At 45.0% G+C, this 22974-nt stretch overlaps 1 protein-coding gene across 2 annotated transcripts in view; it reads left to right on the forward strand.

Annotated features, from left to right (window-relative positions):
* The first annotated feature begins 2444 nt into the window (after positions 1-2444).
* SERPINE3 (serpin family E member 3) overlaps positions 2445-22974 on the forward strand; it is a 42518-nt gene continuing 21988 nt past the window's right edge. For both annotated transcript variants that reach the window (XM_075591987.1, XM_075591988.1), the window contains exons 1-3: positions 2445-2611; positions 3300-3591; positions 17108-17341. In XM_075591987.1, the coding sequence (XP_075448102.1) occupies positions 3330-3591; positions 17108-17341 (496 nt within the window). In that variant the 5' untranslated portion in view covers positions 2445-2611; positions 3300-3329. The remainder of the gene's footprint in view (positions 2612-3299; positions 3592-17107; positions 17342-22974) is intronic.

The raw sequence follows: 22974 nt of genomic DNA on the forward strand, positions 1-22974 counted from the left end.
ATTATTATGAATGTCCGTGTAGGAAGAGGAGCACCGGACAGACAGTGATATGTGTGGATATTGAAAACAGGAGGAATGTGGTATTTGTGCTATTTTACCACCAGCAGCGTCCTTCTCCATCCCTCTTAAGGGGAGATTTACTAAATTTCAATAAGAAGTACTGATCTCGATCCCATGTTAACGGTCATTTCAAGTCATTTTTAGTCAATGCAGGATTGAGCGCTGACAGCCCTTATCAGAGTTTGAATCCCGACCCTTTGTTTCTATAAATGAAGAAACCCTAGAGGGCAGATGCATGGATTGCTGTATTAAACACAGGGAAATATAAAACAATGACTGGTCAACTTCAAATTCTTATATATATACAAATTTCTAAACTCTCTTCTATCTATTGATAATGCAGAACATTGGGTTATAAAGCAGAATATCATCAGAGTTCACATAGGATGCAATGCAAGTGATAATACAGAAGATCCCACTGTAACACGCAAGCAATAATCCATGCTACATCACTATACTCTTTGTTATTAGCTTCCTGACTATTAGAGTAACAATAGATTTTTGGGTGCCATAAGAATATTATATGAAATCTTTCACCCATCAGCAACTTCCCCAATCCTGACTAAAAAAATAATACTTTTTCTATGAACATTCAGTTAATCAAATTCAAGCCTTCTTCAGTGCTGATCGCTCAATGATTCCCCTTTAACACGCTGCCAGCTTTCTCTTTACGCCATATAACTGCCAACTTCCAATTATGATAAATTGTCTAGATACAGTAGGAGCGACGATACGCGTGTTGAGATCCTGGCACCTGCTTCATTTGCTTATGCCATAGGCCTTGTGCCCCCTATGGTTCACCTGTAGATTTTTATAGACAGTGGTTGTAGGATGTACATTTCTGAATCAATAATATTCATTGAGTTAAGGGAAAACATTACTTATACTGTACATATGTGCTATGTTCCCCATCTTGGATATGAGTGGGATGGGGTAACGCACCCCAATGTAGATATTTCCCAGTGATACAATCCTGTTGAAACATGTTGTGCACTTTCTAAACGCTCATGAAAGTGTTCTGTCACGTGTGATAGTATCAGATTTCCACACATAAAGCACTGTAGTTCTGTTTTTCGTAGGCGTTCTCCTTTTGATTCAATAGTAGAAAAACAAATAGACCTTAGAATGACAAATAAGGCTAAGGCCCCGCTCCCAGAGTCAGCGCACCTGCGCTGCTGACAGGCGGTGCGCTGAGATACACAGACCGCGATCTGCGGTCTGTAGGGAGCGGGAGCCGGAGCGGGAGGTGGGCGGGAGGTGGGAGGTTTGATCGGGAGGTGGGCGGTTTGATCGGGAGGTGGGCGGGAGGTGGGCGGTTTGACAGGGAGGGGGGGCGTGGCTTGAGCGGAGGGACCCGCTACTCTCCCCCCCCTCCCTCCACGGACTCGGGCTGGAGCTGGAAGGTAAGTTTAAACACACACACGCAGGCACTCATTCATACACGCGCACACACACACACAGGCAGGCACTCACGCACTCATATACACACACACACACACAGACAGAGGCAGGCACTCGGGCACACACACACACAGACAGGCACTCACGCACTCAGACACATACACACACAGACAGGCACGCACTCAGACACACACACAGAGAAAGGCACTCACCTGCTTTCACTCCACACTCCTCCCCGCTCCCCGAAGCCTCTCCTCCTCCCGAAGCCTCCCCTCCCCATTGGCTCACAGCCACACACGTCACGCGTCAACGCTAGAAAACACCATTCTGTGGTGTCTCCAGCGGCTGACGCGCTACAGCGTGTAGTGCTCTGTGCAGCCAGGGGGGACCGGGACCGGCTCGCGAGGATTCCCCTGCTGGTGGGGAACTCGCGACCCGCCGCCCGCGCCAACGAGCGCAGCGGGACCGAGGCCTTAGGCTGCGGCCCGCTAGCGCCGACCACGCTCATGCTTGACCGGTGACGTCACCAGCTCTCCAAGCATGAGCGCGGGGGGGCATTGCGGGCAAGTTGAGCGTGCTCGAAAGTTAATTTTTTTTGTTTACCCAAGCACCAAGCGTGGGTGAGCGTGCGTGGTGGGACTTGCATATATAGATATATGTAAGTAAAAGTGGCAAGCGCCACCCGCTCAACGCTTGCGGGGACGCAGCCTTAACACTGTATTGCAGACTGCACTTGTAGACTTTTATCACAAATCTTTAGTCATTGTCCTAGAGCTTTTTCTCTTTATAAGAACACATGCTGTAATGAATGCAAGAATCTATTCAGGATACAATCAGGTCACACAGTAAAGTAATGCCTTGAGCAGAGCATGAATAGAAGTTGCTGACTGCATCTCCATGTGTACCTTTTTTGTTCCTTGCAGTGGATTTGCTGGTTAGTGACATGCCTCTCTGCCTGGCTCTATATAGAGCCACCAGTACACAGGAATGTGCCCAGAGTGGTACAGACATCGCCAATAGAGACTGCAATCACTGACTATCCCTTTCAATGCAGTCTCATGACTTAGATTTTTGCCACAGACATCCAAAAGCTTGATAAAAGGAGATACTCAGAGACACACACTCAAGGACCCCACAAAACAACACAACTGTGAGTACTGTAGATATAACTGTGGTTATTTTGTCTGCTGCAAATGCAAAGGGTCAGATGTGGATCAATGGGAACTGAAATGCTTCTATTTGAAAATCTCTTGGGATATTCCTAAATCATAGTAATCGTAGAAACTGGTGGCCAACTTTTAAAGAATGTAACAAGTGTATTATATTTTTCTAAAGCAGCCATTTAGAAACCTATTTAGCAGTGAATACATTGATTAATGATGTGCTGTATAGTAACAAACACTGTAGTTACTTTTACAGAATTAAACAGAAGAATAGAAACGACAGCAATGTGACTGAGAACCGGCAATAGCACAGATTAGTGGAATAACACAAATAAATGGGTGACGTTATATTATCAGATATAAAATAATCATTGAAAAATATGGGGATTTGCATTCTATTTATACGTCCATCATAATATTCTTTATTTTTGTCTCACTGTATCCTATTTTAACACGTCAGTCATCATATAAGTATTTATTTTGAAAGAATAGAAGTAATTAAATACTTCAATTATTAATGGCCAAAGCGATGCAACCTAGACACAAATTATTTGTTATTGTTTTTTTTTTGCTACCTGTTTGCATCTGATTTTATATAATAATACGTTGTGTTGCAGTTGCATGCATTTATAGATGGATACATCTAATCTGGGGTTTTTATTTTTGTTGTTGCAGGTTTGATCCGCTGTTGCATACACTTTCTCCATGCATCCTGTATCTTTAATCAGGTTACTTGTGTGCTCCTGCTACTTCAGCCAGGGATGCTGTGACATCTATGACAAGCTAAGAGAACGGAGCACAGAATTTGCAGTCAACTTGTACCAGAAATTAGTGGTGACAGAGAACAGGAAGAGCAATCTGGTAGTCTCACCAAGCAATGTGGCCAGCTCTCTGGGGCTACTGCAGTTTGGAGCCCAAGGAGACACCTTTACTCAGATGGAAAAGGCTCTGGGATACAATGTTCATGGTAATGTGATATTGAAACTGTATATGAAATGTATTGCATCACTAATATGAGTAACAGTGGAATACAGCTTGTTACATTAATAAAGCTATATCATCATTAACCACTGTGTTGCCTTCGGGAGCCAAAACAGATGGTCACAGTATGCTAAGGGTCACTCTGGCAGAGGGAAATGAAGGTAAATAAGTACTGGACCACAAGTAATTGCCCTGTCTATCAATATCATTATTCCATTAGGACAAATTAAATTTAGGGCCTTATTCTATATACCCCAAAGTTTCCATTTGGCCAGTTTTTGGAGGAAAAACAGCCACTTTGATAAATATATAGTACTCCCCCTTAGTGTGATTATTGTTACTTGCATTAAATAACTACATTCCTACAATTTCTATGGCACAATCCAAATAATAGCGTTTAATTAAAATGTGTGTTTCATGAAGTCACTCATTTTAGGCAGCAGTCATTGCCCCTTTGTCTTTATCTCTTCCTATTTATGAATTGTGGTAACTTAAATGGTAACTTAGTCATAATGTAAACACTTTTTTTGTGTGCAAAAACATTCACTTTGATTCACTTTTAAAGAGGCTCATCCTGGTAATGAGAAACAGTTTATTGCACATGACTATTTTTGAGAGCGCAGAGGAAAAAATTGAGAGCGCAGAGGAAAAAAATGGAGATTCAGCACCTTTTTCTTTTTAATTTATCCTTTTTTTGAAGGGGGAAGGGGATCAAGAAAAAAAAAAAAACACCATGTGGTGATTATAAATTATAAGGAATGGAGCTGGGATATTAATGGCTGCTGAATTTATATTGTAGTTTGGATAGCAATATATTTTTCTTTTTTGTGTGTAGGGCTAGAACACCTTTCCTCAACAAACACACCACTGCTAATATGCAGTATGTATGCACTACTGCCATGTGGTAGCCTCTGCTAACCAAACCGGGTGGTAGCATCTGCTAACCAAACCGGGTGGTAGCCTCTGCTAACCAAACCGGGTGGTAGTCTCTGCTAACCAAACCGCGTGGACAGCCAGAATAACGAACCAAGCAGTTCTGGAACGGATCAAACAGAAAATCTCACTGGAGGCCAAGATAACAAGGCAAAAGCTCTCCTACTTTGGTCACAGCATGCGAAGCCAGTCGCTTGAGAAGGATGTGATGCTTAGAATGATCGGTGGCAAAAGAGGTAGAGGCCGTCCAAGAACTCGCTGGCTAGATACCATCAAGAAAGATACTGGAATGAACATAGCAGAATTGAAAGAAGCCGTGAGAGATCAAAAGACATGGAGAACACCGAGTGGCAGAGAGTTGTACTCGTCTGAACGGATAAGAAGAACAACACTTAGGCCATGATTATACCTGCTCCGATGGGGGGGCGGCGGCAGCGGAATCCGGTGACATCATCCTCGCGATGCCGCCGTGTGGCATGTTGAACTGCAGGCAGGAGACAAGCAGAGGAGACAGGGAGGCGTGGACGTGAGCGGTTCGCCCTCATTGGCTGAACCGCTCATGTGACGTGGCCGTCACTCCTGAAAAACAAAATCTCATGTTTGCTCTCGAGTCTTTCGCTTTGCAGTTTGGCGCTGTGCGCATATCGCAAGCGGTATGTTCACTTTAATCGGATTTCTGCATTCTGTTTTTGTGCCGCGCGCAACATCGCTGGCCGATTTTGGTATAATCACGTCCTTAGATATTGTTGAGAGGGGGAAAAAAATATATTGAGAACAGACAGTATAGCAGAATTGTTACTTAAGGAATAATCCATGAAGAACAGGGCATTACTGCAATACTGCAATACTGCACATACCTTTATATAAACTTGTGGACTTGAATATACTTAGCATTTATGCTGGATTGACTTTAAATTGGGTTTTGTATGTCACTTGCTACTTCATATACTGTGTGCCAATTAGGTAATTATACTAATATTGGATATTCTTTACTGCGTACCACCCACTGCATCTACATTACAAGTGTGTGTTGAAGATATTAATCTCACTAATTGAGCCTTATTTCATCAACTGACTTACACCTGTTAGGTCTCGCTATTCAACACCCCATAGGGGATTTTAGTCATTTGTTTGTTTTCTCATTTTAAGTCGTCGTGGTTGTTATAATAAATATTTTTTTATTTTTTTTAATTATTGGTTTTGTGAGCTCTGACTCACTTTAGTGTGTCGTTAGGTAGGGATGACTTTACCTCACTTAGTGGGACAATTGGCATCCCAGGCTATTTTAGCTACTAATACTACTCTGAGTACAGCTAATTGGGTTCTTTTCGTTATCCTAGAGTTAAAGTGTTGTGTTATATATATATATATATCTTTAACCCTTTGCACCTTAGTCTACAATTTTAAAGGTATGGGGTTCAGCGTTGAGTTACTTCTGTAGTTGTTTTCTTCCCTCCTGCCCAGGGACTGACACTTAGACAGGAGTATGATGAACAATGGTCTTTATTGTTAATCACTGCAGATCTTTCTCATACAGCGGAGAAGGGTCTCAGAGGCTCCAGGCCTCTGGATGATGCTTACCCATATATTACAAGGCATCTGTTGGTATAATCAGATGTTCCCCCAGCCCCAGGGGCTGGAGGTGGGCATGCTCATCCCACGATGGGAATGGCTCAAAATCCTACTGCCCTCTTCCTCATCCAGAGGATGACTGAGTAAATGTGGCACTGCCCCTCATCAGGAAGCAGAAGGGGCGGGCTCATTGTCTATACCTATCCCTGATAGGCTTACACGGGCCATGAGTCACCACCTTACTCCTGTCCATCACAGAGGAGCATGAAGGGGGGGTCACAAGTCCACCGAATTAACCCCTTACAGCCTGCAGCTAGCAGGACTTACATAACAGGGAGGGGAAAGACAGGCAGAAAAGACATACCCTGTTAGACATATATACACAAACATACACTGCAGCTCTCCATTTACACGTACATACACAGATGACCCTCCCCCCCCCCTATACTCACATGGACAGTAATTCACTTTTCTCCTCGCTGTTTCCTGCACGGAGCTCTCTGCAGGCATGGAGGAGGAGGAATCAGTGCCCTGCTGGTGCCTCCTATCCAATCACTTCCCCTGTCTGAGAGCTACTCTCACTCACTGCATGACAAGGGAACGCTGATTGGTTAGAAATGAAAACTTGGCCAGGTGCCAAAAATTCCAGGACATTACCGAATTAATAATTTTGACCAAGCACAGAGCAGGAATTCAACAATGCCCAGAATTTCTAACAGTTTAGCCTATAATTAAGTAATAATCCCCTCAGAACAGGGCATTACTGGCCAATAATGCCCTGGCTGGAAGAGTTCAAGGCCCTAGGTGAAGCCGAGGGACTTTAACCCAGTCAGGGTATTATTGACCAGTAATACCCTGTTCTGAGGGGATTATTACTATTATAGACTACACACTTTTGTATAGTTACATAGATTTTTTTAAATTAAAATAAAATTGTAAATACCCTAAGGCTAAGGCCCCGGTCACGGCGCTGTAACGCGCACCCGCGCTTTTGGCTGCGCGTTCCGGCGATTCCCCGGTCTGCAGCTCACTGCAGGAGCAGAGACCGGGGGGGCGTGGCGGAGGAGTGACGGGGGCGCGGCCATGATGTCACCCGGCAGGTTCGCCCTCATTGGCTGAACCGCCGGGGGGCGTGCCTAGCCGCTCGACGCGAGTTCCTGCTCTCAATTCTATTGATAGCAGGAGTAGCTCTCGCGCGAGCGCTGCGGCCCCCCCTCGCAGCGGGCCCGGCGCCATTGCAGGGAGGGCTCTCGTGAGCGCAGCGTCCGCCACAGCGGACCCTGTAGCAGGCAGCGGGGGCAAGGCCTAAAGCCCCTCTATATACACTCACACTGCAGCTATCTAGATCTATAGACATGCACACATCAGCAACCCCCACACAGGCACAAATTCTGCAGCCCCTCCTTCTGTACACAAACACACACTCTGCATCTTTACACACACATACGCACGCACACACTCTGCTGCTATAAACTCTGCAGCTACGCACACAAACTGTGCAAACATACACACAAACTCTGAAAACATACACACAAACTCTGCAAACATACACACAAACTCTGCAAACATACACACAAACTCTGAAAACATACACACAAGCTCTGCAAACATACACACAAACTCTGCAAACATACACACAAACTCTGAAAACATACACACAAGCTCTGCAAACATACACACAAACTCTGCAAACATACACACAAACTCTGCAAACATACACACAAGCTCTGCAAACATACACACAAACTCTGCAAACATACACACAAGCTCTGCAAACATACACACAAACTCTGCAAACATACACACAAACTCTGCAAACATACACACAAACTCTGCAAACATACACACAAACTCTGCAAACATACACACAAACTCTGCAAACATACACACAAACTCTGCAAACATACACACAAGCTCTGCAAACATACACACAAACTCTGCAAACATACACACAAACTCTGCAAACATACACACAAGCTCTGCAAACATACACACAAGCTCTGCAAACATACACACAAACTCTGCAAACATACACACAAACTCTGCAAACATACACACAAACTCTGCAAACATACACACAAACTCTGCAAACATACACACAAACTCTGCAAACATACACACAAACTCTGCAAACATACACACAAACTCTGCAAACATACACACAAGCTCTGCAAACATACACACAAACTCTCTCTCCCTCTCCTCACTGTGTCCTGCGCAGAGCTCTGCATGGAGGGAGGGGGAAAGTCACTGCCTGGCTGCAGCATCCTGTCCAATCAGCTCCCCTGTCTGAGTGCCGCTCTGACATAGGAAAGCTGAAGGTGCCAAAAACGGAATAAATAATGCCCATAATTTTAACCAATCAATAATGCCTGCAATTTAACAGCTTTAGCCTATAATAAGGCATAGCTAATGATGCTAAAAGCTAATGTGCTCATTTGCATCATTGTATCAAGGCGCTTTGTGACAACTTTGCAACATGTGGTTAAACGTGGAGGAGTTGCTTGGGGCAATAGTACAGTATAATGGGATGTATAAACGTGAGAACAAGTAGATGGTGCATTGCATCATTTAAATCTGTTTTATGTGGCGTGAACGGTTTTCTTTAAAAGACCATACATAGTCAGATGTAAGAAATTCAAATAACAAGCCAACATTTTGCACTATGCAAACCGGCTGTAAATAACATTTTTGTACTGTATCAAGGGACAAATGATGTAATCTTAATACATATCCCCTTCAGTCTAACATCTAGAAATGTTAATATAGCATTAACATGTTTACTGTGTGTTTAGCCAATCTTCACATATAGTAATGTGGAGAAAGGACATGCATCTGTGGGAGCACAATCTTGCATTCTTCATACCAGTGTACATCTTCCCTGCTTTCATACTCATGCAGATAACGGTCTTATACAGCACTGTAGTCGTCACATCTCCTCCTGGACGCTTCTCCTTTATAGACAAATGCCCAAAGCTCTGTTAACAGTAATGGAGAGTAGAGAGCCACACCGAGAGAGAGAAAAAATATAAGGTGGGTGCTCAGTCCTGGCACAAACTGCAGACGCCAATATCTGTACTGCACACTTCACAAGATAGGGGAACACACCGGGACCTTACAGAGAGAGAAAAAAGAAGATTTTATTCAAAGTTTTCAACATTTCAACATATTTACAATACCTTCTTGAAGACATTTTTATGTCATGAAGGTGGTGGTGTAAATATACCCAAATGTTGAAAACTTACAAAAATAAAAAAGGGAAGAGAAGAGATTGCTGCATAAATGTAATGTTACTTTTTAAGGCTTTGGAGAATTGATGAAATATTTCTGTTTTATTCAGAGGTGTAATTACGTACTGTATTTTTTATTGAAGTTTGGTTTGTACCAATAAAACGTATTAATAGCCATGGTTTCACAAAGCCAAACCTAGCTTCCAGCATTTCTCTACAAAAGAACTGATTTAAATCCATGCCTTTTAAATGAACACTGCCTCCTAAACTTGGTTTGAAAAAAAAAAAATCAAAAGGATGCTTTAAAATAATTAGCATGATTAATTTAATTGTATTCATTGTTGTTTCACATTAGGAATGATGTACCGAATTCTATATTTTAAAGTCGGCCTATTAGAGGGGAACGGAGAACCATTTTTTTTACTACCCCCCCCCCCCCAAAAAAAATACAGGGGGGTATTTCTGGATTGCTAAAGTTTAAAGCGAATAAAAATACCACTTGTGAGCACATTGACAAGTCTCAGACAGATTTGAAACCCTGCTTTTCCCCATTATCTCTTAGCATACAGTGCTTCCACGGCAGCAAAGGATTCTGGGAAGTATAAACAAAGCGAGTCAAGTTATGACTATAAAAAGAGGACATAATAGCCTAATAAAAGGTGCAATCAACAAAATGTTATTTAAAAAAGCGTTTCAAATTGTACCTTTAAAAATCTTGTTATTCGACTGTATAAATGTGGTTATTCGACCTTGATAAAGAACGATAGCACGTTCGAAACGCGTTGGATTTTAATGTCTTGATGACCCAATAAATTTGTACTTTACTACTTGGGTCCTCCCTCTGCTCCTTATTGGATCGTGCGCTCCTTACATCTTTTGTACACTGTATAATTAGTCCATTATCTAGTATTTGTTTACTTGAATGAATTCTGTTTTTCTGTCTTACATTAATTGCTTTCTAAAATCATTAGTTGATGACTTTTTTGTCAGTTTGATTCATTTTGCTACTTTCCAGCCATTATTAGTGCAAGTAAATTCTGCAATTTCCAACTTATTTAACCTTATCAGGAAAGGGATTCAACATACAGCAAATGCGTTTTTTTTTCCATAACAAATATCTGATACAGGTAAAAACTTGTAAAAAAATTTTTTTTTTAAATAATACTATTAAATATATAGGCTGACATTCCCCACAAGTTTGCAACTACAATTGAAAGTAATGTATATTTTCTCCCTTGCCCTCAGGCTGTGCCCTCAACATTGAGTGAATCACAATTTTCTTTATGTTTTAAGTACTCAGAGATAAGCAGTTGCAGGATGCAGAACGCACATCTATATACTGTATGTGTGTTTCCCAAATGCTTTATTTTTACACTAGCTGATATACCCGGCGTTGCCCGGGATAAAATTTTCCTGCTCCCCCTCGCTCTACGCTCACCCCCCTCCTATCACATCTCCACCTCCCCCCCCCTTCACAGCTCCGATTTCCCCCCCTTCACATCTCCTATTCTCCCCCCCCTCCCCGTCTTCATAGCTCTGGCGGCGGCGGGTTACTGGGGGGAGGGGGGTGGCCGGGGGGGTGGCCGGGAGGGTTGGGATTCCCCCCCCTTCACAGCTAGGCGGCGTCTCCCTGGGTGGGCGGGTTGGAATCTGCCCCCCCCCCCTTCAGAGGTTAGCAGCGGTGGCTCACCTTTGGTTAGTAATTTTCTCCCCCTCCCCCCCCCCCTTCAGAGCTCAGCAGCGGTGGGTCACTGGGGGGCGGGAGGGTTGATTCTCCACCCCCCCAGTCGCAGGCGGGAGGGGTTGTGCGGCTCACTGCAGGTGGGTTAGTGACGGGGTGCGGCGGCACCCTGCGGGTATCTCTGCGGCGGCTGACTTTGGGTGCGGTATGTATTGTATGTCTATTTATATAGCACCATTAATGTACAGAGCGCTGCAGGTGGTGTGACGGGGGGGTGGCAGCAGCGGACTTACTGTGGGGCGGGGTGTCCGCTGCGGTGGCGGGCGGGAGCAGGGTCGTCAACAGAAAGCACGGGGCCCAGGACAAATGAAAGGAGCAGGGCACCCCCTCCCCCCTCCAACCCATAGCGCACCTACCAGGGAAAAATATTTTTTAGCACACAACTTGAACGTAACAGTTTTCTTATTGTCATACCAAAAAAAAGATTACAATGTAACCTGTTTCTTTTTATATTTTCCACAAAAGACAGGTGACTGAGTGGGTGCGCGGGTGGGTGACTGAGTGACTGGAAGGCAAGAGTGGGGGGGTGAAGGCAAGAGTGGGGGGGTGAAGGCAAGAGTGGGGGGGGGGGGTGAAAGGCAAGAGTGGGGGGGCTGGTGAAAGGCAAGAGTGGGGGGGGGGTGAAAGGCAAGAGTGGGGGGGTGAAAGGCAAGAGTGGGGGGGTGGTGAAAGGCAAGAGTGGGGGGGGGTGAAAGGCAAGAGTGGGGGGGGTGGTGAAAGGCAAGAGTGGGGGGGGGGGGGTGAAAGGCAAGAGTGGGGGTGGTGGTGAAAGGCAAGAGTGGGGGGGGTGGTGAAAGGCAAGAGTGGGGGTGGTGGTGAAAGGCAAGAGTGGGGGGGGGGTGAAAGGCAAGAGCGGGGGGGTGAAAGGCAAGAGCGGGGGGGTGAAAGGCAAGAGCGGGGGGGTGAAAGGCAAGAGCGGGGGGTGAAAGGCAAGAGCGGGTGGGTGAAAGGCAAGAGCGGGTGGGGTGAAAAGCAAGAGCGGGTGGGGTGAAAGGCAAGAGCGGGGGTGAAAGGCAGGAGGGGGGGTGAAAGGCAGGAGGGGGGGTTGAAAAGCAAGAGCGGGGGGGTTTAAAAGCAAGAGCGGGGGGGTGAAAAGCAAGAGCGGGGGAGGGTGAAAAGCAAGAGCGGGGGGGGGGTGAAAGGCAAGAGCGGGGAGGGTGAAAGGCAGGAGCGGGCATGCGTGCTAGAGGCGGCAGCGGGCGAGATTGCCCCTAGACACGGTCATACAATGGTTTAAAAAAAAAAAATATATATATATATATATATATATATATATATATATATAGATACGTCATACCGTATGTATCTGTGATCACTCTTCTTGGAGAGAACTGAATTCTTTACACATCTGAATATTTGACCAGCGATGTTAATATAAATGAGTTTACAGTATTTTAGATCAGGGAGAATGGATTAAGTGCACTATATTATACTATTAGCTAAAGGCATCAAAACCAGTTTGATATTGAGATTTGCGACTTTTAGGAAGAAAGGAAATGTGGAGGTAGCACTGGGATTTATTTAAGTGAGTAAAGTATTAACTTTTCTTTAGCTCTTAATCCTTTAATAATTTAGAATAACAACTTTATCTCTAGAAGATAAAAGGCTTTTGGTAAAAGGACATTAGTGTCAAATTTGTTGTGTATTTGATTTGATTCATAAAAGATTTTGTAGTAAAAAAAAAACAAAAAAAACCCCATTAGATTTTAGGATTAGGAAGTCTAGATTTCACATACTACTTTTGGGTTATGAAGGGAACCAACATATTTCCACACGTTTAAATATCATTAGTGGCTGGTTTTAATAGGAATAGAAGCATAAAAATGTACAAGGCGCTGGGCCCCGTCATTAAGGTAATTTCCCCACGTTACTGCAAAACCTTAGACCAGGCCTGCACAACTCCAGTCCTCGAGGGCCGCAAACAGGCCAGATTTTCAGGATATCCCTACTTCAGCACAGCTGGCTCAATTAGTGGCTCAGTGAGCCACTAATTGAGCCAGCTGTGCTGAAGTAGGGATATCCTGAAAACCTGGCCTGTTTGCGGCCCTTGAGGACTGGAGTTGTGCAGGCCTGCCTTAAACCCTGATATAGAAAGAGTGTGTTCAGATAGAAGTATTATCATCAGGTAGCAGAGGAGGCCTTCACTTGCTTGTTGTTCTTAATCCACAATCATCTTGGTAAATCCAGCACTAACCAAAGAATAGCTGTTAAGACTTTTTAAACAAGAGCTAAAATAAATAAACCCCCAAATATTGTACTGGGCAGATGTTATTTATGGATTGTTCACTATAATGCACATATTGTACAGCATCTGCCCTATGTCCACGGTCGTAAACCCTAATGAATTTTCTTATTGCTGTCAATATGTAACAAATCTGCGAAGACTGAGCCACCTGTGCTGAAGGGATATCCTGAAAACCTGACCTGTTTGTAGCCATTGAGGACTGGAGATGGTCCCCTCTGCTGTAGATGGAGTCCTGTGTGCTTTTTTTTTTTTGCCATCCCTGACTTTACCATTTTGGGGATACTGTGGAAATGAGAATAATATGAGAGCGTGGTACTCATCTTTACTAATGCATAATCCCCTCTGATGGTAGGTTTTTTTTGCTTGAACTGGGGGTAGTTCCTGAAACAGGATCAATCTTCTCACCATAGGAAATACTCCCTGGGTCAGGAAATATGTATCTTCACGGCTCCTGGCACTTTGGGGATGTGATAAATGTATCGTTAGGATTCGTGACATTCCCTTAACTGGCAATGTCATAGCCAGCTGCAATTTCTGTTTCCTAAAAATATAAAGATCCAGTAGTGTATCGGGCACGAGGAAGTGCATGTTTATCGCATGTGCATGTTTATCGCATGTGCATGTTTAGGAAGCGCGTGTTTATCGCAGGTTGCGTGTTCAACTCTCCCTAATTATCATTATTATTTTTTGTATGGGGCCAACATTTTTCCGCAATGCAGTACAATGGTAGAGGGAGGTCAATAACGTTGTATGACAAAAGAGTACATATAGGTTAAGACAAACTGAGACAGTAGGAAGGTGGTTACTGCCCCAAGGAGCTTACAATCTAAAATTGAGGGGTACTCCGATTTGTAGCTGAAAAATATATTGCTTTTTTCTGCTGTCTCCCTGAAAATAATTCCCTCTTCCCAGTGCAAGTCAATGAAAATTGTAAACAATCTGCAGAATAATCCTTACTCTTCACAAAAGATACTTTCAATTATAGACCAGTATGCTCACAAGTCTGTTGTTCAGATGGATGGTAAACAATAGTAGATTTAGACGATGTAGGGGAGACTTGTAGGTTCTCAGAAGCTTGTGCGTAACTACTGCTGCGGCCAGCTTCATTGCTGCATTTGCCCGTCTTGTCCCGCGGCTGTTTTCGGGCTGGCGCCGAATTTGGCCGCGCGCCAGCCCATCTTCCCCTCCCCTTTCCCCTCGCGACCCCCTGGCTGTTCCGCTCCGCTCCACGCGCTGGATTTCTCGCATAGCCCCTTACCTTCAGCCTCCTTCGGGGATGCCTGGCGTCTTCGGGATGCCTGGCGTCTTCGGGGATGCCTGGCGTCTTCGGCATGCCTGGCGTCTTCGGGGATGCCTGGCGTCTTCAGGGATGCCTGGCGCACGTGACCGGCGCACGTGACCTGGCGCTCGGCACGCTGCGAAAAACAAAAATAGCTGCGTCTGCCCCCACATTGCGGTGGCGGCCGCTGAAGACTCAGCTCGGCCGCCACTGTACATTTGTGAAGAATTGTTATATTGGTGTATTCAACGGTATTGCAAGCTGAGAGGAACGTGTCGTTGTTATTTCAGGTGTTTAACATTTTTTAAAATATTAACCACTTGACTGCCAGAGTGACTAGTGACACATTGCAGAGTAAAACGCCGCTATTCCTTATCACAGCATACACAGTAAGAGAGACCAAATCCATTAAGAATTAATTCATTAGTAAATATATGCCCCCGTGCTGTCATAATCTGCTCCCAGGAACAAAGCAGATCAGTAAAACATAGGAACATTGTAAAGAAAATAGCATCATACATGGATTGATGACATGTACATGATTAATAGGCTTTTCATCAACATATAAAGTGCAGTACATTTCCTTACTAAAGAGCACCATGTGATTTGGGTCATTTTTCAATGTCACAAAGTGAGGACTGATCAATACAAACTAACCTCTATACTGCCACATAATCCATCTTCTGGCACAAAAGGGGTTAAAACCATTACTGACCACTTGATGGTAGAGATCATCTAAAAGCAGTTACTTACTTATGTTACATATTCTGAACCAGTGGGGAGGGAGGAGCAAAGAGAGACCAGGGGGGAGAGAGACCAGGGAGGAGAGGAGAGGAACCAGGGAGGAGAGAGACCAGGGAGGAGAGAGAGGAACCAGGGAGGAGAGGAGAGATGAACCAGGGAGGAGAGGAGAGAGACCAGGGAGGAGAGGAGAGAGACCAGGGAGGAGAGGAGAGAGACCAGGGAGGAGAGTAGAGAGACCAGGGAGGAGAGGAGAGAGACCAGGGAGGAGAGTAGAGTGACCAGGGAGGAGAGGAGAGAGACCAGGGAGGAGAGTAGAGACCAGGGAGGAGAGTAGAGAGACCAGGGAGGAGAGTAGAGAGACCAGGGAGGAGAGGAGAGAGACCAGGGAGGAGAGGAGAGAGACCAGGGAGGAGAGTAGAGAGACCAGGGAGGAGAGGAGAGAGACCAGGGAGGAGAGTAGAGAGACCAGGGAGGAGAGTAGAGAGACCAGGGAGGAGAGGAGAGAGACCAGGGAGGAGAGTAGAGAGACCAGGGAGGAGAGGAGAGAGACCAGGGAGGAGAGGAGAGAGACCTGGGAGGAGAGGAGAGAGACCAGGGAGGAGAGTAGAGACCAGGGAGGAGAGTAGAGAGACCAGGGAGGAGAGTAGAGAGACCAGGGAGGAGAGGAGAGAGACCAGGGAGGAGAGGAGAGAGACCAGGGAGGAGAGGAGAGAGACCAGGGAGGAGAGTAGAGTGACCAGGGAGGAGAGGAGAGAGACCAGGGAGGAGAGTAGAGACCAGGGAGGAGAGTAGAGAGACCAGGGAGGAGAGTAGAGAGACCAGGGAGGAGAGGAGAGAGACCAGGGAGGAGAGGAGAGAGACCTGGAGAATATCCACACTACTCAGTTCCAAAAAAAAAAAAAAAACTCCAGGATACTTTCATTTTTGTTTCCATTTTGTTTCTCCTGTCCAGGAGAACAATATGGCCATCAGTTCAGCCCCCATTTCAGTGAGCTAACTCACATGTCATTTCCCAGAAATCTCTGGCTGCAGTGGAAGTAGGGCCGGCTGGGATTTTCACAGGGCTCGTGCAGGGCCTCTTACCTTGTCTGGCACGGCATCTCCTCCTCCAAGACGCAGCATCATAACATTGTGGTGCCATGTTGTCATGGCAATGCAGCACGATTTGACGGCGTGGCGCCATGATATTGGTACCCTGCAGGAGGAGATGCCGCAAGGTAACAGACAGTTACAGAGGCCCCACACTCTCCTCCGGCATTGTTGTGGGTTAGAGTGCAGGGCCTCTATAACTCGCTGTAACAGGCCCGATTGAAACGTCATCAAGCCAGCCCTGAACTGTGGAAGCATTGTCTGCCAGGAGATAGCGGGGGAAAGCGGGGTTGTCGACCTCTCTGAGATATGTGAATGTGCTCACAAGTGGTATTTTTTATTTGCAGAGAGCTAATAGAAAGTTGTGATATTACTAGGAGCGATCCATGACATTTTCGGTTGACGGTGGAGGCCGTTGTGTGCCACACCAAGAAAGACAAATGAAAGCATCTCTGAAATAAGGGATCCCCTTAACCCAAAACAGCATGGTTCAGCATATCTAGGGGGTGGGGGATGTAGAGCAGCATTGCTTCGGTAAGGATTGTAATCTTTTCCCTTGCTCCTCTGGCAGCAAGAAATTCATATTGGCACTGGTAGATTTTGCATGCTACAAAAGTACAGTAACGCTATGCTCTGCGTATTGACTTTGTGCTCATCCCTCAATTCCAGATCAAAGTGTGCAGGACTTCACGCAAACTATGTATGCAGAACTGGAAAACTCCAGCCAAGGCACCGTGATCCACCTGGCATGCGCCTTGTTTGTGCAGACAGGAACTACCTTCTCATCCCAGTTTATGGAGCATGCAGCGCTGTGGGCAAACAGCAGCCTGCAGCCAGCAAACTTCAGTGAGCGCAGCAGCACTGCAACACAGATCAATCAATGGGTGACCAGCAATACGGGAGGTGAGTAATCAAAATGTTTTTAGGTTGATTTTTCTTTTGGAAAAGGTTTTTAAGATTTTGAAGCATTGCCCGAGTCAGTCATGTTTCTCTTTGATTCACAGCATTGGTTGTGAATGAAGGCACTGCTAGTCCCTGTGGCAGTGAAGGGGTTAACCTTTTAATTGCGACAGGGACTTGCGACACATTGCACTCTGTTGCTATCCTCAATAACACTGAAGGTATCTATCTATCTTAGGTAACAGCCCTATGTAACAACATGCTATCCCGGTAGCCAAGTACTACTGTATGTAATACTGTATATATGGTAATGAGGGAATAGTTATGACCCACTTACAGGACACGGAAATCTTCTTGAGATGATAATATGAGACAGACAACCAGCTGCTCTAGATAAAAATCACAAACCACAGTAACATTTGTAGGACAAACGCTACCGAACATCATTAAGAGAATGTAAACTAAGAAGTTGTTGCACATCTAGTGAGCCGTGCATGAAATCAGAGGCTACTCAAATGCGGTTCAACATTCAAAAGCTCATCTTTCCATATAATTACAATTGAGCGGCTTAGGAATACATCTTGTTCCCTCAGTAACTATTCACCTTCCTTAAACCACTAGAAAAGATCATATATTTATGTGTGTATAGCCATGGCTGGGCCAGCTATCCTTCTGCCTTCCCTGTCATGTAATACGGGGTTTATTGTCCCTGCGCGGCAGCGTGAGAATGAGCGCGCCGCCGCCGCGCGCACTCCTGCAGCCCAAGCGATTTGTGAACTTGGCTGCAGGAGATCGTAGACGCGTTGTGAGGGCGTGGCGGACGCATCACAAAGCTGGTTCGTCCTCATGTGCGCTGACGTCACGTGGCAGCAGCCGCCTGAAAATACAAAATTTGTTGTATTTTCGCGTCAACGCGCCTGTAGGCGCGCAGGCACGGGGGTAAATCCCATAAGATAAAGCAGAGTGCTTGCCGGGGCCGTGCACGGCGCGATGCCGGCACCATAATCTGGGCTAAATTCTAGTAAGATGCAGACAGTGACAGGCTATCCTATGGGGCTTTTCCCCCCTCCTGCGGCCTCTGAGTGGTAGTGAAGATGACATGGGAGTCTGCATCTGTCCAATAAGGATGCAGAGCCTGTGCCCTCCCCTTTTGCACTATAGAGGAGGTGTCCTAAATTATAGAGATCAACCCAGCCCTCACTGGGTGGAGTTCAGGCAGTTTCTCTTCCTCCTTGAGGGATGAGGAGGTAGACATGTGCTCAGTCCCTCATGGGTTGGGTGCATTCCACAACTCTAGTGAGGCCTCATCATTACCAGCAGGCCTGTACCATCCAGGTGCCTGGAAGCTATCCTGCCAACTGATTACAATCGCTGTAAGAACATCAGCAGTGGCTGCAGAATAAAGACCACCCCTTTTATATATCTGGCTGAATTGCAATCTATTGGCCAGATGTATGGGGATAAAAGACTGTCATGGTGGGGATATCCTTCATTTCTACTGGAGCCCATTATGGCTGGAGGCGCTTGCACCAAGAACGAACAACATGGATCACCATGAGCCTGTCCTGTATCCCCAAGTCATCGCGGAACTCTCAGCACCTCCTGAGCCAAACAGGTACCGAGGACCACACAGGACTGTAGCCAGGGTAAATCTCCCAGAGGGAGGGGAAGCAGCGCTACATGTGCAATATCATCTCCGTTATCTTTTGTGGTAAAGCATTCGCCGCTTGAGCTTTCTCGTCATGGATATCGGACTCCTGTAACTGAAGCTGTTTTATTGCATTATACTGTACATTTATTTGGCCTAGTTCTTACCCTGTTATCTATATCCTTAGATCTTCTCTGTCTCCCACCACTGCCCACTTTCCCTCCCCACACCAATCTGTTACCATGTCTCTCCCTGGTCACTGGCACCCTTTTCATGATCCTCATTCCATTTTAACTTTAAAACAACCTAATGTGAAGATCAGTACTGCTTAACTGCGGAATGTGCTGAGTGGAAGTGTTTGAGGTTGTAGGAGCACTCGGACGCGATCAAGCCTGTAAGCCGAAAACCGGAAGTGACGTCCGACCGAACCGGAAGCGACACAGCTCACGGAGATACCAGCAGAAGCTCCCACAGCTGGTGGAGAAGGTCCATAACACCGACATCGCAGAAGGCTCGGAGGCGGTGACTAGATTGGTCACTCACGATGTCCATAAATATTGTGAATTTGTTTTATTGACTGTACAAAGTGTAATTACGGTTCTTATATATTTTTTAATACATAAACATCCTTTTCTACTGATCTGCACTATGTTATGTTTTTTCTCCTGCTTTGAGGTGCATCTCTTCTGAAAGTGTACTACTCACATTGCCACAGTTGTGGAATCGTGCATTACATTTATTCACATTTTAAGTAGGCACAACATATGAGCCAAGACAGCAGAATTTTTTTTCACAATTTATCAAAACACCTGCACTTGATGTTTTTTATTGTCTTTCCTTTGCTGAACATCTCATGCTCCTCCTGGAACCTGAAGAACGATTCAACCTTTCTGGGACCCACCGAGACAGTCCCTACCAGAGGGTCTGAGCAGGGAGATACAGCCTTATTTTTTGTATCACTACATGTACTATCCACTACTGATTTAATTATTCGCACAAGCAGTTTCAAACACTTTATTAAGTTGTAAAAGCGCTGTTTCTATCACTTGTCTCTATTACAGGACCCTGTCTTCCCCCAGACCAGCTGCTGAAAGTCTGACCAGGCTCTGAGGACATGGCTTCTAAGAGGGTTAATCATTAATCGGCGATAGTGTCTCTCAGGCCACTGTGGCACTGAAACTCCTATTGACTTTAATGCGATTTTCTGTGCAACTGTGCCCCACTCACCAATCTGCCCTTTTGCTGTTTAATGAATGACCCTCTAAGATCTAAGTGTAATATACAGATGCTTTCTGTACGTTGATACTGCTAAGCCTACTCCTTTCCCCACATTCACATGATGCATGTCAACACCATACACCTTATATATATAACGGGGTACTCCCTGGCTACTATTCTACCCAATGGGCTGGCAGTAAACCCTGGTATTCACAGGCTTGCTAGTAGTTATCATGGGGTTTTCCCCTTCACCTTTGGTACTGCACTTGAGTGACAGCAGGAGGTGGTACATCCTGTTGTAGCTTTGACAACGGGGTGCCCGCCTTCTGGTTGTACTTAAGGGCAATACCGCCCTAAATTTAGTTGTTATTCCTTCCCTCTGAGGAAGGCAGGTCATACGACTGGGAGCCTGAGATTGGGGCCGACCCATGTGCTCTTCTCTAGGGGAGGAGGGAGTGTGGACCAATACCTCTGCCTTCGCTAGGGAGGTGGGGGAAGAGCTAGGACTGCGGGTGCCCTTGGCCTGTAGTGTTGGTCCAGTGAGAGCTGATCTAAAGAGACTGTATCCGGCAGATGACTGCTGAGTAACTGTGTTACTGCAAAGTGTGTAGTAATAAACCGTTCCTGTTTGCAATACCTATATAAATTGAGTAGACAGCACTCACTATGGATAAAGTAATGAAAGTGCAGGGTGCCGACGGAACCAGGAGGACCCAGATTCCCCCACAACTAATAGTCACAATATAAAGTTCCAGCACTTCCCTTAACCCCGACAACCAGAGCAGCACTCAAAGAACACAATGCAAATAGAAAGCTCAAAAAAAGCAAACCAAGTCCTGAGTACACCAGAGAAAGTGCAATAATCAAGGTGAATCAAACCATCTGGTTAAATGACCAAATGACCATATGTCAATCTTTCTCTCTCCCTCTCCCTTCACTGGCTCGCTGCTCAGGGTTAAGGGAAGTACCTTATGGTCTTTTAAGACCTGAGGGAACGGGCCTGAGGAAGGGGTGTCCCCCCAAAACGTTGCCCCCCTGATTACCCCCCCCCCTCGTGTTTGTACTGTCCCCACTCTCTTAACCTTATGTTGTCCCACTCCCTATCCCTATATTGTTCACCCCAATCACCACTGGATTGTCTGTGTTTATGCATTTGCGCCGCATTACTTCAAATGTTATCTTGTGCTTACATTAAATCATTTATCATTGTTGCATAAACCATAGTATCATATTTTCTCAGAGTCAGAGAGAGCTTGAACTTTATATTGTGACTGTTTGCAATATACCTCTAGTCTGGTGTGTGATCTAACTGGGGGGGGGAGATACAAGTTCTACTGTGGGAGATCATCTCTTCCATATCCCTGGAGCCTACGGCAGATGGAGGTGCTGCACTGCTAAGTATTATGTGGGGTATGAACCCCAGAAGCCTGATCCTGTGTCCCAAAGTCATCGCGGACGACTCAGCAGGTATGCACCACACACACCCTGTAATGGCCCCTATCTGTGATTGGGGGGGGGGAGACACACCGTTACATATATATAGTAAATTTCAGTCAGTGTGTGTGGTCAAGCTCTGTTGCTAATATTCTAAGTTCCCTGGTGCCAGGTTCTGTTAAACACTTAATATATTATTAATAATATATTGTTCATCTTCAAAGCAACAATCCCTCTTTTTACTTCATATTTGGTTTGAGAGCCTTAGTATTGGACAGTGGGAGTCAGCAACAGTAAATATAAGATTCTCTAGAAGGTTATAGCGTTTTTTTAGTTTTTTTAGAGGGTGAAAGAGGAAGGAAGGAACAATGGGCGTGCAAAATAATAGCACAACAAACACCTACATCCCAGTGCTTTAAATTGAACATTTAAAAGCAATGTCATTTGAAGCTAAAGTAGATGATTTGAAGAAAATAGATTTTACCAACAGAAAACTACATTTGTTTTGTACAGAAATAGCAGTGAAAATTTGGAATTTACTACCATTGGAGACGGATATTAAAACATAGGCAGAAAAAGAAGTTATCAGTGGGATCTTATCTCAACATTATATCAAGTTCTCACTTCTCAGGAATTTAAGGCTCCCTGCACACACTGGTCTATGGATAAATGAGCCCAGGATTTTCAGGTAGAGATTCCTAGGGAAGATTGGGAAGCTATTTGGGTCAATGCAACTAAAACATCATTATGCACAATTTCTAAAGAGAATATTTATAAAGTTATGTTTAGGCGGTACCCGACGCCTCAGAGGTTGAGGCAGATTTATCCAGAGACCACGAATCTTTGCTGAAGGGGTTGTGGCGGTGGCGGAGATATGGCTCATATCTAGTAGTTTTGCCCCAAAGTACAGTGATTCTTGGGAATAGTGCAGCGTTTCGTGCGAGAAACTATTGGGATAAGAATCCCCACAGACCGATTATAATGGCCCTTGGTAAGCCTCTAGATAACTAAACGAAAATAAATCTAAATTATTATTACATATCTTGACCGCGTCAATACACAAAAATAATCCAAGGATTATAAATAGCCCCCTATTATTGCACTCAAGGTAGGTGACAAAAAATCTATTGTCTACTAATAACTGGCTAGATAATAGCCAAATCATAGCATAGGATACACCGCCAAAAGGTCACACTCAGAAATAAAAATAAAAAAGACTTTAATAGTTATACTGTAAAAAACGACGAAACACTATAAAAATGCACAACAGTGCATAGATAAAATCCCCCAATGTGTCTGGTGACAGTACTATATGAACGGATGGTGTTCCAAACAT

Source organism: Ascaphus truei, chromosome 3, assembly GCF_040206685.1.
Source record: "Ascaphus truei isolate aAscTru1 chromosome 3, aAscTru1.hap1, whole genome shotgun sequence".
Lineage (NCBI taxonomy): Eukaryota > Metazoa > Chordata > Amphibia > Anura > Ascaphidae > Ascaphus > Ascaphus truei.